Here is a 16695-nt window from a genome sequence, read left to right on the forward strand (position 1 = left end):
ATGTGTTATTTGGCATGATTTGGTAGGTTATTTTTGGGTCTGCGAACGCTCACAAATTTTTCCCCTAAAAATAATGGTAATTGCTTCTTCGCTTTACGACATTCCGGCTTACGAACCGTTTCATAGGAACGCTCTGCCTTCAGATGGCGGGGGAAACCTCTATAGGATCCTGGTCAGACCCCATCTGGAGTACTGTGCTCAGTTCTGGTCACCTCACTACAGGATGGATGTGGAAACTATAGAAAGGGTGCAGAGGAGATTTACAAGAATGTTGCCTGAATTAGGGAGCATGCCCGCCTATGAGAATAGGTTGAGTGAACTTGGCCTTTACTCCTTGGAGCGACGGTGTCACATCCACAGACTCGGAAGCGCAGTAGATACAGCAGTTGCGCTTGTGAATATGCATGTGCCAGCTAATTATCATTTCATTGTGATAGTACTGAACTCCACACTTGCCGTCATAGTACTTGTCGAGACTTGGACACAGCGCAGCAATGCTTCGTTGCCTGTTTGCATTTGGTCTTGCCTGAGAAATTGGACTGTCAAGTCAACTGACTCTGAAGACTAGCGGTATTCGTTTTATATTCTAGTTGTTCTTTTCAGCTGCAGTGCAGGCTTTGTTTTTCCATTTGAGTGTTTTAGTTAGTGGCCCTGTTTGGCCTAGCATTTATTGTTTTCTTTTCCCTTTAACACTGTTTGCATTAAATTCTGAACTATCAGCCCCGCTTCAGTGTCTCTCACTCCGCACTTGGGCCATATGTGGACCTAGTAACAGCAAGTCTCAACCACACAAAATGGACTCAGCAGAGAGAGAGCAGCTGACCTTGGCCGTGAGATTCTTTGGTCAGGTAGGAGACAAGCTCCAGGCAACGGAACCTATTCTCTGTGACGTTAAGGAGGCAATGAGGCAGATAATCTCATGCCGACAAGTGCAGTCTCACTTGGAGGAACAGGTGTCGTCCCTAGCCACATCTGTTCAACAGCTCACCACAGACAATCGGACACAGGGTCTGCGATTTCCGCATTCACAGCTTCAGTCCACAAACTTACTGTGAACAGCCAGCATCAGCTGACGTCCATTAACATTCCCGCCAACACAATTCAGCAGCCTCAGTCCCACTCCCAGCCTCTCACAGGTCCTCCTTTTCTGCTGCCCTGACAATCTCTGCTACTAATGCTCCCGCTCCCGGACCAGAGCTGACTCCCACACTCAGACCCCCACAGACACCCATGTCTGTACAGGAACCAAGTATTCCACCACCAGGCAGATATTCCGGTGATCCCAATTGGGAATTTTATTACCCAATGCGAGCAGACATTCCAAGCCCAGCCTGGTCGTTTTGGTGATGATGTGTGAAAACTGGTGTATATGGTCAATCTACACACATCAAAGTTGCTGGTGAACGCAGCAGGCCAAGCAGCATCTGTAGGAAGAGGTGCAGTTGACGTTTCAGGCCGAGACCCTTCGTCAGGACTAACTGAAGGAAGAGTGAGTAAGGGATTTGAAAGTTAGAGGGGGAGGGGGAGATCCAAAGTGATAGGAGAAGACAGGAGGGGGAGGGATAGAGCCAAGAGCTGGACAGGTGATAGGCAAAAGGGGATACGAGAGGATCATGGGACAGGAGGTCCAGGAAGAAAGACAAGGGGGGGGGGACCCAGAGGATGGGCAAGAGGTATATTCAGAGGGACAGAGGGAGAAAAAGGAGAGTGAGAGAAAGAATGTGTGCATAAAATGAGTAACAGATGGGGTACGAGGGGGAGGTGGGGCCTTAGCGGAAGTTAGAGAAGTCGATGTTCATGCCATCAGGTTGGAGGCTACCCAGACGGAATATAAGGTGTTGTTCCTCCAACCTGAGTGTGGCTTCATCTTTACAGTAGAGGAGGCCATGGATAGACATGTCAGAATGGGAATGGGATGTGGAATTAAAATGTGTGGCCACTGGGAGATCCTGCTTTCTCTGGCAGACAGAGCATAGATGTTCAGCAAAGCGGTCTCCCAGTCTGCGTCGGGTCTCGCCAATATATAAAAGGCCACATCGGGAGCACCGGACGCAGTATATCACCCCAGTCGACTCACAGGTGAAGTGTTGCCTCACCTGGAAGGACTGTTTGGGGCCCTGAATGGTGGTAAGTGAACAAGGGGTGATAAAACAGTGTCGAGGTATGCAGAAATGAGTTCGGTGGGGCAGGAGCAAGCTGAGACAATAGGTCGGCCAGGACAGGCAGGTTTGTGGATCTTGAGTAGGAGGTAGAAACAGAACAAGTGCTACACATGCCCTTACACTTCCTCCCTTACCACCATTCACAGCAGCAGAAATGAGGCAGACTCTGCAAAGAATCAACTCCCCGTAAGGCGGCTGGGCCAGACAATATCCCAGGCAGAGTACTCAGGGAATATGTACACCAACTCACTGTGTCTTCACAGATATCCTCAACTCTTCGCGCATTCACGTAGTGTACCCATATACTTCAAATCAGCCATCATCATGTTAACTCTACATGTTAAGAACTAAATGACTACTGCCCAGTGGCAGTGATGCCAATCATCATGAAGTACATTGAATGGCTGGTAATGGCAGATATCAAAAACATCATACCTGCCATATTGGACACTCAACTATTCCAACTTGTCATGCACAGTGTGTTCTTAACCATAAAAGGAGCCTACTCTGCTCACATGCAGTGTTCCTCTGGCCATGGAAAAGAACTAGTTGATGAACTGCAGTAAATACTTGCTTGAAGGGAACTACAAGATGCTCATGAGTAGAACCTCTATGTCCACTGAGAGCAGCATTTTTTTACTTCACAGTGAGAGAACCAACCTGTTCCTATGTGGCAGTTTTGCAATCAGCAAGGACCTCAAGCTACTTCCTGTCGATATATCACTGTGTCTAACGAGATTTAAATTGTTCCCATGTAGCTGGGACCTGATGGTTGTGGCTACTCAGTCTTCCATGAAGAGCACAGGGTACTGTATCTTGACTTGAAAGTCTATTAGGCGAACTCTTCACAAATCTTGGAAATGGGTGCACAAGTAGTTAAAGGTAACTCTGATGCTATAACTCATGTTAGCTGCCACTTGCATGGATTTACAATCTCTATTTAGATTTATGTCGTAATATAAAAATATACAAATGCGATATTTTACATTTGATGATATATGCAGAGCTGATACTTTCCTTGGTTGGTTACTGTCTCAAAGCTACAGCAAGAAGACATACCTACACACAATGAATCTCCATCTCAGAGAGCTGTAAAAACCCAAAACCAGTGATTATTCATGAAGAAGAATGATAGACTGTTTAGTTATTAATGGAACAAATTAATGCAATAAAGTGTTACCAAGGTTTCAGTTATAATCCTATCAAGTGGCATAACAAGTATGAGGAGTCTGTCTTACCTGTTTGTTTCTAATGTTCTTATGGTGTATAAGAACCAAAAATTCTATTGCTAATTGTAATTTTCTTTCTCTAAGCTTACGATCTCCAAGTCAATGTCACATTTGACTTCTGCTCAGCAGATGTAACATCTTCCCTTAACATTTGCTTTTTATTGCTGCACCTGGTGACATCTAATATGCTGTTTAAATTAAGTAAATTTAAACAAAAATGAGTCAGACATTTACAACAATCTGTCAGAAATCTCTGTTTAATAGCAATCTGGAATCAAGCAATTTTTCTGTTATTTCTCTCTCAAATCTTTGGGTGCTGATCTATACCCATGGAACATCAAAACTGACCTTCAAGTCACTTTGCAATTTAGAACGACTTTATATCTGGATGTCTGGATTCATCATAACAGCATGCTGTTCAAAGTGTCCTGCATTAAAGCTGTATCAGTGATTGAGAAAAGCAATGCAAAATATCATTTTTTCTAATTTTGGTATAGGAAGGAATTGGAATGCCAGCAGTGAAATTGGCAATTCTAAAAAAAAATAATATTGGTCTGTCTGGGATACCAAATATTATATAAAATTGCTAAAATTTTATTTACACTGTTCCAAGAATTGGAATATATCTGAAACTTAACCACAATTTTCTGTTTCTATTAAATTTCCAGTGCCCTACAGGAGCCAACTATAAAATTAAAGTTAATAACTGCAATGTAGCTACAACTAGAAGCTAATGACTGAAAGCTGCCGTCATGTAAATAAAATTTAATGACACACAACATGCAAAAAAAAACTAGCAATGAGCACATTGCACACCCTGTGACACCTTTACATCTCTAAAAGAAATGGCACTGTGAGTCTTTCCAACTTTAATCACAGTGGAGTACTCTAAATTTAGTTGTACCAGAACTGGCTAATCTCTACAGGATTACAAGGTCATGGTCAAAAATGTACTACCAGGGACTCACTTCTCTAATCTGTATTTCAGATAGCCCATAGTCATGGGCCCCACCCCTCCATCTCACTTTTTTTAAAATATACTGTTATCACCTCTATTCTTTCAGTTCACATAAAAGGTCTTGACCCAAAACGTCAACAGTCCAATTCCTTCCACACTATCTGAGCTTCCCTTGCAGTTGTTATTTTTGTCCAGAATCCAGCATCTGCAGTTTCTAAACTATCTTCACACTAAACTTAATAGGATTGGTCTGCACTTTGCTCATTAGTGTACAATAATTTGGATTTCAAGGAATTGTGAATATGTTGCTTTTTTTTCATTGCTTTGATCATTTGGGTTTGTTCCTGGCTTTCCTTGGAAATCTATTTTAAGTCTAATGGAATCTTTCATGCACTCAAGCTCTTTAAGTATGTCAATATCTGGTCTTCAATTGTGTTAGAACAATATCCCAAGACCATATTTAACTGTAAGAGAATGAGCAGTATCCTTCCAAAACTTGGCTGCCTTTAAAAATTCATCAGCTATATCTGCTCCAAGATAGAATGCAGGTTGTATCTTAGCCAACAGGTGCACACCACAGTGCCAGGTTCAATGCAGATAACGCAGACTTCTGTCAAAGCTGCATCATTACCAAACACTTCCTTCAATCTTTCTTGCGCCTTATCATCAACAATGTTCCCAGTGAAGAGGAGTTCATTGGGAAACCATTAAATCCACATCACTTCCAGTGCACAAACAATGTCACTCTAACCTCAGTTACTGAACCGCAAAATTTGTATATTTATATATTTGGATGCTAAATTATAACCCAAGTTGGTCACAGATAAACAAATAATTGAGCTTTACACTAAAAGAAGGCCTTCTACTGATAATAAAGGTGCATGAGCAGACCCTGGAAGATGTGGACAATTTTCAATATCTCAGGAACCACCTCTCAACAAAAACTAGACTTTAAAAGATTAAAATTACCATTGTCTTTAGCCATCCAAAGGGAAAAAAGGTGTTAATTTCAAGGCCTCAAACAAGGTCTACTGGGCAACAGTTATCCCCTGTACACCTCTGAAACGGGACTATGATAATACTGTTCATACTACGGTAATTTAATACTGCTGGTAAAAAGCTAATCAACTTTTGAACTTTGTTTTATACAATTTAGTTTGAGTTTTAAGAAGTCAGACTTGAATTACACCTTATTCAAGGCAATAGTTTTCAGTTTTCCCTCTTTCTAATATCTATTGCAGTTTTTCTAATTAATTCATAGTAGAATCAAAAACTAGCTATCAGATGTTTGAGCTATATACTGGCACCCCGACCCCCAAGTCCAAAGAAGGAATGCTTCAAACTATTGGTCTCCTTCTTCCTAAGTGATGGACATTCATTCCTTGATCAGCGACAGCCAACCAGATTTTAGAAATTACACATAACCACATATCTAAAACTCTTAAAGAAGAACTTCAAGTGTGCTGAAATAAAATCCAAAGTATGGGTGACTTTCATACCTGAAGTTGATGGGAGCCATCAGCTAAATTATCTTCCCTTCGGCGTGCTTCTTCTAACAGTTGGGCATTTTTTTTCTTTTCCACTTGTTCTTTATGCTTTAGGTTGGCCAGTTTCTTGCTTTGTTCCTTCATCTGCCTGCAACAGTAGTTTTAAATAATATGAAATGAGATGTTAAAGCACATGTACTTAAATCAGTACCTCCTGCAGCAGAGCACTAGATTCTAAGGCACTCTAATACAACTAAAATTTCTATAATTTGAAAAGAATGCAACAGTTAAGATAGCAATTGAATGTAAAGTTAGTATAACAGAGCACTTTATTAATTCATCAACCATACCCTGTTCAATTTGAACATATATGAAACTTGTGAATGTGAATCACATAGAAACACAAAGATGTTCAGTAGATCCAATTCCAATTTAAACAAAAGAGTAATAATTTCTTCAACATAACAATTTTGAGTCTGGATCATATTATAATTAAATGCAGCAGTTTTCAATTCAAACTTTACTGCTTGCAGGTCCTGAAAATCAGTGGGTTACCAACAAATCAGTAGCAACAATACAATTATAGACTAAATAATTTTTTTCTCATGAAGGCCAACTAGGAACCTTATAGAATATCACAGGAGAAGGTCACTGGAGTTTTGTGCCTATGCTGACTTTTTGGAAGTCCTATCCAATTAGGACAACTTCACTGCTCTTTTCCCATGGTTAAAAAAAATCCTTTCAAGTACACCTGAACTGCTTTTCAGTTACTATTAAATTTATTTCCAACTCCCTTTTAGGTAGTTTATCCCAAAGCATAATAACCCTTGAGATTTTTTTAAAACTCTTATTATTTATAGTTCTTCTTTAATTACCTTTTGAGCTCTCAAAAAACCAATTCCCATTCTACTGGAAAAAGTTTCAACTTAAATCATTCATGATATTAAATATTTTAAACTGTTTAATTTCTCAGATCAATAAAAACATTAATTACATTAAAGCATTTTTAGTCTCTGATTAATTTGAATCCCTTTCCCTAGTACCGTCTGAGTAAATCTCTACTGCATTCCTTCCAAGGACATTCATACTTCACAAACCATGGTGCCAAAACATCAGTTTTTCTATTTCCCAAAGAATGGCTCACAATAGGAAAGGGATCCTTCATTGAGCCAAAGTGAAAAATATGGACAATAATTTTCTGCACTGTGGCAGGCAAAGCCTTAGCACATGATGTTAACACATTTCGTATCATTTCTGACAGAGCTATTTAAAGTTTCAAACTTCCTTTTAGAATATTTACTGTTGACAAATATACAAGAGGGATTAGCACTTCTGTGTTTAAACTATTCCACAATATTTTTGTATGCATTCATGACTGCAAAATGATTTTTAATATGATGAGCCAATGTTGCTTTGCCTTTTTTGGCACTCAACATGTGACAACTGGCTGAACTATGCCTGACTTAGCCAGGAGCACGAGTATGGTAATTGGTCCCTTGAATTTGTTCTATCATTCAAAAGGGTCACAGTTGATCCAATCTAGATGAATACATAATTTTCTCCATTCTCTCCCTATACCCCAGATGTTGTTCTGATGGTACCAATCTTGAACATAATATACTTTTCCCTCTACAAATCTGCTGGGTAGAAATTTCCAAAGAATCTTGACTCTCTGAAAGAAGAAATTTCTTCTCGTCACTCTCTTTAACGGGTGACCTCTTATTCTAAAACTACACTCTCCAGTTTAGATAGTCCCACTAGGGAAAACATACCATCTATTCCATCAATGCCATCAGAATTTTACACATTCCAATACAATTGTCTCTTGTTCTTTCCAAACTGTTCACCAGTCCTCACACAAAAACATCCAGGAATCAATCCAGGTAACCTTCTCTGCACTTGCCTCCAATATAAATAAATACTTTTCGAAATATTGTGGCCGAAGCTATAGAAGGTACTCCAGATGTGATCTTCCTTACTTCAAGTCCCTTTGAAGTGCAACATTTTGTCTTGTTCCATTTAAACAATAATAGGATTTAACATTCTTCTTCCCACATCACATTCTATCTGCCAACTTCTTGCCCACTCACGTATATTACTTTCTAGGCTGCAATACAGTTGGCTCATTCATCTAAATCTTGTAAATAGCTGATACTCTGGAACTGAACCATGAGAAGCTCCACTGGTTATTGATTGCCAACGTGAAAATGGCCCATTTATCATAACTCTGTTTTCTGTTTATTAACTATTCCACTAGCTATGTCAGTTCCAAACACATCTTCTCTCATCTTGTACAGTAAAATGTGAAACCTTAAAGGTTAATTGGAATCCAAAATAACTACATCAACTGATTTATCTTCATCCATCTAGTTTGCTACATCCTTAAAACTTTATAAATTTGTCAGCTATAGTTTCCTTTTCATGAAATTCTCTCTGTTTGATTACCTTATGATTTTCTTATTGTCTGCTTTTAACTTCTTAATAATGGATTCAAGGATCTTCCCAAATGACAGGTAAAGCCTGCAGTCTTCCACTTGCATAATAATGGCTACATTTTAAGTTTTCCACTGATCTGAGAGCACTACAAAATCGAAGGAATATTGGTAGATTACAACCAATACAACCACAACAGCAACCTATTTATGGCTCTGGAATACAGGTCATCCAGCTGGTTTAACAGATTCAATGGAATGAATTGTCTAATTCTGCTTCTAAATCTTAGGTTCTTATCTGCAATGTTATATTGTTTGTGTCATAAAACTTCAATGTTTAAAACTGTTTATAATATTCATAAATGTTAAAGGAAGCATTAAAATTGTTAACAACATTTATACAAATAGCCTTTCATAAAGAAAATTCTTTGATCTACACTAGTGAGTCACTAAATCATTCCAACTACAGATTAAGATATTTCAAAGGTACTCCTCCTGTATATTGTGGGGAATCTCTGCAATTAGGCAAGTCTACACTGGAATCCATGAGCACCATTAAAGTACAATAGTAGAACTGTCACCCAACAGCTGCTGAGTTCCATGTTCATCTATATACATGAAAACATTCTGAATGCTGGTACATGATGGAAATTGGCAGCAGTGATGAACAAAACTGATTCGGACTTAGGTTTATTTATCACATGTATATCAAAACCCATAGCAATATGTGTCACATGCATTAACAACCAATATACCCCAAGATGTACTGGGGAAACCCGTAAGTGTCACCACATATTCTGGTACCAACATATTATAACCACAATGCATGTTTGCATTCAGAGACTAGTATTAGACAATCCAAATCTCTTTATTAGGACTTCCCTCCTGAAGTAACAAGTTCACAATTATGTATATAACACAGCATCTACCAAGTTTTTGTCCATTCATTTAATTTGTAGCCTTGAAGCCTCCCTGCATTCTTTGCTTCTCAGACATCAGACACTTTCACTTGGCCTGTAGATCCTGTGGGTTGATTAAGGATTTCTACAAGGAGAGGTCCTCATGAACCTTCTAGGGTTTGCAGTAGAGGGGCTAACTTTTTTTAAAAATTACAAAATAATGGAGAGTAAAAGGAGGTTTGTAATTTTGCTCAAAGCTCTGGCCAGATACATCAATCTTGGCAAATTTATAGAAAATCAGTTTTCCAGATGTTATTTTAAAGAAAAGATGCACACATTTAAAAGTGATGAAAAAAATATTCTATTTCTCAAAAGATTAGATGCCCAACAACAGACATTTGCCTCACCATGGTTAGATTGAAAGTGCACATGTAGTTATAAATATGACTTTATCCCTGGTGCCTGATGTAACCAATTTTGTTGACAATTCTCAAGAGATTCTACGTGGTCTCATCCCTGCTCTTATTTTACTCACTTCTAAAGTGTCAAGCTGTCTTCTGCTACATGAGGATGCAGACATGATTAGTTCCCATGATATTGGCAAACTAGACTGGTGATAAATTCAGAATTACTTTGAATTATCTTAACCTGAAGCTGAAACATAAGATATGTCTATTTCATGATTTGGTGGTTCACTAATGTAGATTAAAGATTTTTCTTTATGAAATGCTAAACTTTGATACATCAATCCTGCCAGTAAGTCAGAAATTAATTAACCTTGGAAGATCTGCAAGAGGTGCACTGTAATTTCTTGTATTTGCCATTGTAAATGTTCAAATATTGGTATCAGCATTTTGACCATGTTTGGAAAATCTCCACTAAAACACAACACCCACAGTTCAACATACTCCATACGCGATACTGTTCCTGGAATTTAAAACAATACAGTGGATCATGGAACAGCTTGGTTCAATTATGTGATTAAGTCACCATATTTTTACGTTCATCTTCTCACTGACAGCTGGCTTTGCTATGTGTACTATACCAGGAACTTAAACTGTCAGAGGTGACGATGGCATTTCACAAAAAACATATTTTGAGAAAGTAAATACAAGGACCAAGTGAATATAGGCAATTAATGGCATTGAATATTTGTGATCATGAAAGAAAACTAAAGTTGATCTATTTACCCAGTGTAAGCAAAAAGGCCAGTTTTCTTCCATGGCTTTTCTGCTAAAAATTTATTTTGTATTGGTGAGGTAGACTAGTCCTAATAGTATGAAGGTTTTCATTAAACTTTTGAATATAATAGTAAAACTGTCCAATTATCAAACATTAAAAGTTTGATATTATCTTTTCAAATTCAAACTGTAAAATATTTCTCTAGTTAACCAGAAATATTCGTAAGCACATCATGTGCTGTGTTAATATCTACATTCAATAGCAGTAAAGCTCAGCATGCTTAGTGGTACCAAACTACCTGATTAACCAGACTATTAAATGTTATTCAAATTAAAACACTAACATACTTTCTATTACCTTACTTCTTAAGATAACACACGGTCATGTTTTAAGTTTTCCAGTGGGTACATTGAGTTTAAGTGTGCAGGAAAGAAAACCCACTAAGTTTCAAAAGTGCATGATAATGGGGTTTGGGCAAGTTTCAAGGGAAAGCAGGCAACAATTATCTGATGAGTTTTAGGAGGAGGGTGAGGGAGTGGGGTAGACTGCGACCCAGCTAGTTTAAAGGAAGCACAGAAACCATGACCCTCATACATTAAAAGAAGCTCTGAAACTGAGACCCTGGTAAGTTAAAAGAGATCAAGTGCATCAGAGCTTTAATGTAAGCATATTATGAAAGAATTGAAAAGATATGATCCAGACTATTGCTTGCTCTCTATCCTGTCAAGAGAAGATTGTTAAAATTCAATTCCTAAACATGGGCTATGACAATACTGTTTATACTAAGCCACGTTATGGCTGTAAAAGATTTAGAATTATGTAATCAACTTGTGAATGAAGATGAAACCGCTATTTGAAGTCACTCCAAAAGATGAAACCTCCAACAATGTAGCACTGCACTAGGCAACTCATCAAAGACAAAAACAGAGCATTTTTTAAATTCCCGATTCAGCCATGACAGCGTAGACAAAGACAATATTTAAACATTATTTCAAGTTCAGTTATCATTCAACCAAACATGAATATCCATAAATCCAGCCAAACGAAACATCACTCCGCCAGGGCCGAGGTGCAAAACACTGTACCAACAGTCATACACAATACAAGGCACATATACGATAGCAGTAAACATACAATTACACACCAAAAAAAGTGTGTAAGTGTCTGCGTGTGTCAAGCTTATGGCACAAGGCCAAGTCCTTGCTACAACTGCACAGCTCCCCATCTCGCCATTAAACCAGACTTGCAGTATTTTGCATTACCAATATCCAGTCTTGTAATCACAAGAAAAACATCCAAGACAAACACTTGCTGTTAAAATACACACCGTCTTCGCGCACTGACTCCAATGCCTTTCTGTTAGAGGCAGCAACATGGTCCGCATTGTCCAGCTCCTCTACCAATGAGCAACTTGCTGTTGGTGCAGACCAGCAGTACCTGAAGTTCTCAATGTCCAGCATTGCTTTGTGATGGTAAAAAATACATTTAAAACAGACAAAAACAGCTTTGGCTGGCCCTGAAGACGCCCCTGCATCCGAGCGCACCACCATCTCACCAAAAGGAAGAGGGAAATAGCTCCAATTTTTTTTTACCGATCATTACAATACGAAACATTGTGGAGTTTTTGAATGTTGAGTAATTTCTATTGGGAGAACCCTCAAGCCATTGGCTTAGTTATTTTTCTCTCTCAATTAGCAGAACCTCACGTGCTAGGCACATCCAACAAACAAGAATTTCACAACTTATTTATGCTCCATGTTTGTATTTTCACTAATTTCTCCCATTAATCCCTCAACTGGATGACCTCTCAACTTCTCTCCTTGGCAAAACTGACCTCTCCCATATAGACATTTCCTTTGTCTAAAGACAAACTGGATTTCTCTCTTTCCCAGTTCTCCCAAAGAGTCTTCAACTCATTTCTTTATTCACAGGTTTTTACCTGATTTGTTGAATATTTTGATTTTTTTTTGTTTTTCCCTTTCTTGCTATTCTCTCAATTCTTTGCACTGCTTTCTTCCTAGTTCGATGTCTTTTTGGTCTCTTCACAAATTTCTTGGACTTTCATTCTAATCTGGGGATTCATACACAAGAAGTGTAGTTGTTACAAGAAGTGTAGTAGTTTCAAGAATTGATTTTAAAACAGCACCAAGTTAGTTCAAAACTTATGATTGAGTAGTTATCATTCATTTCAATTCTGCTCATTTCTGATTCCTCTGTGACTAAAACTGGTCAAAGTTTGTAGAAGCACACATATTTTGAACTTATTTCTAGTTTCGAACATTGAAAACTACCACAACTTAGGCTACGTCCACACTAAACCAGATAAATCCGTAACCGAAGCTTTTTCTCTTTGTTTTGACCCTCCATCCACACCGAAAAGGCGTTTTCCTCCCCCGAAAATGCAGATTTTCTAAAACGCCCTCCAGAGTGCATAAGTTTGAAAACGCCGATTGTGCAGAGCAGTGTGGACAGGGTAAACAGATATTTTTTAAAACACTGTCATGACGTGCCGGAACAGATTGTGGCAGTGCGGCATTTCATTGTTTTCTTGAACGCAACCCCCCACACAACCTAACAATTTCAGAACAGACGGCAACGAGACTGAAGCCAGAAGAGTGAGAAATGTACTCACCAAATACTTTGACCCATAGCTTAATGAATAAATAAGTATACTCACTTTGCCCTGTTTTCTGTCCTTGCTTGCATGAAGGTGGTTTACCTATTTATGCAAGTACTTCTCTGACAATAGATGTGTAACAGCCTAATGTAACATTGTACGGGAATACAAAGTAACACTGATGCAGACATGTTTTATACATTTAACAAGGTGCTTTATTAATGCAACAGAGTTAGTCAGTTTTTCAATGTTCGTCGTCATCCAGGTCATACTGTCCGTGAACTCCGTCAGTTGCCTCCATACGCTCCAGTATTTATTTTTTTTTTTAGTTTTAAGTCCTCCTGCGCGAGAGCCAACAGCAATTCCTTTTAAGTTTTTCTAGTCTGTAACTGGGCAAACGTGCACCAAGTATACCATTTCCTCTTTGCTTGTTTTCTGTGTGTCCTGCACATGCCCAGTAGGAGGAGATTTGCCCAAATATCCATTCTAACGTGGACAGAGATATTTTGAAAAATGCCTGGTGTGGACGCCTATTGTTTTTGCGCGAAACCGGGGTTTTCAAAATAATCCGGTCTAGTGTGGATGTAGCCTAAGTCACAAATTATCCTGACTTAGCCATTTCTACATTGTCAATGGGGTCAGGAGCTAGAAGTCCCTCACCAATAGCATTATTGAAGCACCCTCATCTGAGGACCACAGTGTTTAAGATGGCTCACCCAGGCTAGTGGCAATAGATCATAAATACTGGCCCACCAGTAATACCAATATCTGAAAAAATGAAAAAAAAATTGAAAATGCTAATCTCTCATTCATCTATTAATAGTATTTACAGAATTGAATTCTTGCAATTCAGAAGAGTGAGGGAAAAATGGATGTTGTTAAAACAAAAAGTTACTTACTGCTCCAAAAAATAATTGCTGTAAAGCATTACAGACATTTTCTAAAAGTCTGCTTCTTTAAATATTTAAAACTGCTGGTATTAACAAACAGCACTTTATTTTTAATAATACTAAAAAAAATGAGTTTCAGTTTCTAGTTAATGAAAAAAAAAGTATTTCACTATTTTTACCTGCTTCATGATCAGATATTTTCAAGTATCTAGGAAAACCATCCAAAGGAAGAAAGTATGCAGTGTTCAAGAAAGTTCTGACCCATATTCAGAAATACTGATTTTATTAACTGTAATTATAAATATTGTTCTATCATATTTGTAGACTTAAACAATAAGTATTCCCTTGGCAGGCTATTGTAGCACTGTAGTTAAATTACTAGATTAGCAGCTGGAGTTCTGGATCACTAATCTACAGTGATAAGTTTGGATGTTATGATGGCAGCTGGGGAATTTAAATTCAAGGTGTTAAATAGGTCTGGAATTAAGACTTAAAACCATGAAACTATTGCATTATTGAATAAACTCATCTATTGAAAAAATATTCTTCAGAGAAGCAAATTTGGCCTCTTACTCCGTCTAATGTATGACTCCAAAATCATCATTGTGGTCAACTCTTGAATTGCTCCTTTGATTGGGAGTAATTTGCGATGGCAGCAAATGCCAGTATTCCCAAGAATATCCACACCTGTGAGCCAGCAGTTTACCCTATAACAACATTTCTGTGTCCCCACAAAATAGTGGTATGATCGCTTCTCCTTTGTCATCATTATCTTAGGTAGTCCCTCAGAACTGAGAATGACGTACTTCCACTCCAATTTTGCAGGTTCTGAGATGTCAATGTGGACTGCAGACTCTGCCACAGATGTAGCATATAATTGCTCAGAAGGTAGAAGGATATGTTGTTTGTGAAGTGGTCCACTCTTTCTGCTGCTGATTCAGGATGTGTGTTCCCAACACATGGCTTTTGAGACACTCAATACTCCATCTCCAATTTGAACAGTAATGGGCCAAGGATTCCCAGGAGTCAGTTCTGCCAAGGACATATTATGCATTTTTTTATTATTTTCCACCATCTGCATGGTAATCTCTTCCCACAACAGAACGCAGAATAGTGATGTATGCAAATGATGTAGCAAGCCCAACATAGCTGACTGCGTGGGTCCCTTTGGAATGACCTCCATTAACACTGATGGAACCAATAACATCAAGTATGTTTAGTAAATGTTTTGAATTAGAATATATTCTATTAATTGACAGAACAGTACAGCTGGAAAACATCTTTGAAGGATCTGCAAGACAGACATTCGTCAATACTGAATTATTATATAGACTTGTTAAACATGATTTCATTGCTCAAAGATGTACTTGCCTTGCTTATATATACTTTATTAAATCCAGTTGTTGGACCAAGGATTGTAACTTTTGTTTTACAGAATGCCAAAACTGAACATCGTCATTTTTTTAAAATCGCCTTTCAAACTTACTGTATTATGAGGTGATTCATGACATTATTCTTATCAATAAAGGTCATACAGTAGCATATTATTTACAAATCAGTAAAACAATTAGAAAACAAAAAAATAAAGAAATATTTAAAGTTAGCAGTGTTTGTTGACAATCACAAATATATATTTTGTATCCTTCTTTTCCATTTTTCCACATCTGTAATATTAGCTTCCAAGATGAAGAACCTTATCAAATACCTTATAGAAGTCGACACAAGCAATATCCAGTACACTATCCTCATCAATTACCTTTGTCATCAACTCAAAAAACTCAACCAAGTTTGTCAAATATGACCCATTCCATATGCTATGTCCATATGCATCATTGACAATGTAGTTGTGCTGCAAATACAACAGCTGTTTTTCAGCTTCATCAATCCTGACTTTCGGTGTTGTTTGTGTGGTGTTTCTAAGTTCTCTCTGTGCCTACATGGATTTTGACTTGGTGCTCTACTTTCCTCCCACATCCTAAAGACAAACTGGTTGCAAGATTAACTGGTGGGAGAATCATGCAGGAGCAGAAGTCGGGGAATGGTATTGATGGGATTGCTCCAATAGACTACATAAACCTGATTGACAAAATGGCCTTTTTATATTGTATAAAATATATATTGTATATCAGCTCTTCCTAAGATATGTATTATATATGTGTATTGTATACAATACACAAGATATTGTATATGCATTGGAAGCAGCCATAAGTCATTAAATAAACAGCAGTTAGCAGCAGCCACATTTCTGGAAGAAGAAACTTTCCAGGATCTCAGCTTTACCTTCTGCTTTCATCTTAATCTGAATCATTCCAATAGCAGAAAAATAGTCAGTCATTGTATATCATGACAATACTAACATATTTAATCACAAAAAATGAGTAAAACATCGATTGTTGAAACTGAACCTTCAAGATAGATAGTATTTTAGTCCCAATTTTAAGAGCATGCAATTTTCCTTCAAGAAATGAGCACAGAAGACAGACACTTACCAAAACAGCTTTCTGGTAACAATCAACATAGTTTCATTTGCAGCCAAGTAATGAGAAGCTGGATAATGAAGTAGATTCCACTGGCAATATCGTTCAATGCAAGGTAAGTGTTTCACACCGAACTTATGCTTTATCAATTGTAATTTCCCCTTCATTGGAGAAATGCATTCCTTTAAGTGCTTCTGCCATGTCAATATTCTGATCACCAAACCAAGAAAAGCTTGAGAAGCTGCATCATCAGGTTTGTTAAGGGCATCAAGCACTAACACTAATAATTTTGTGTCTCTACCTTCTTGGAAGTTTGCATAGATTCAACACATCACCAAGCACTCTGATAAACTTCCATAGAT

The 16695-nt window shown here is 38.0% G+C and overlaps 1 protein-coding gene across 4 annotated transcripts in view; it reads right to left on the minus strand.

Annotated features, from left to right (window-relative positions):
* The window catches only part of LOC134351632 (ELKS/Rab6-interacting/CAST family member 1-like), a 784451-nt gene that overhangs the window by 578217 nt on the left and 189539 nt on the right, over window positions 1-16695 (minus strand). For all 4 annotated transcript variants that reach the window (XM_063058045.1, XM_063058044.1, XM_063058043.1 and 1 more), the window contains one exon: window positions 5849-5984. In XM_063058045.1, coding sequence (XP_062914115.1) covers window positions 5849-5984 — 136 coding nt within the window. The remainder of the gene's footprint in view (window positions 1-5848; window positions 5985-16695) is intronic.

Source organism: Mobula hypostoma, chromosome 9 (assembly GCF_963921235.1).
Source record: "Mobula hypostoma chromosome 9, sMobHyp1.1, whole genome shotgun sequence".
Classification (NCBI taxonomy): domain Eukaryota; kingdom Metazoa; phylum Chordata; class Chondrichthyes; order Myliobatiformes; family Myliobatidae; genus Mobula; species Mobula hypostoma.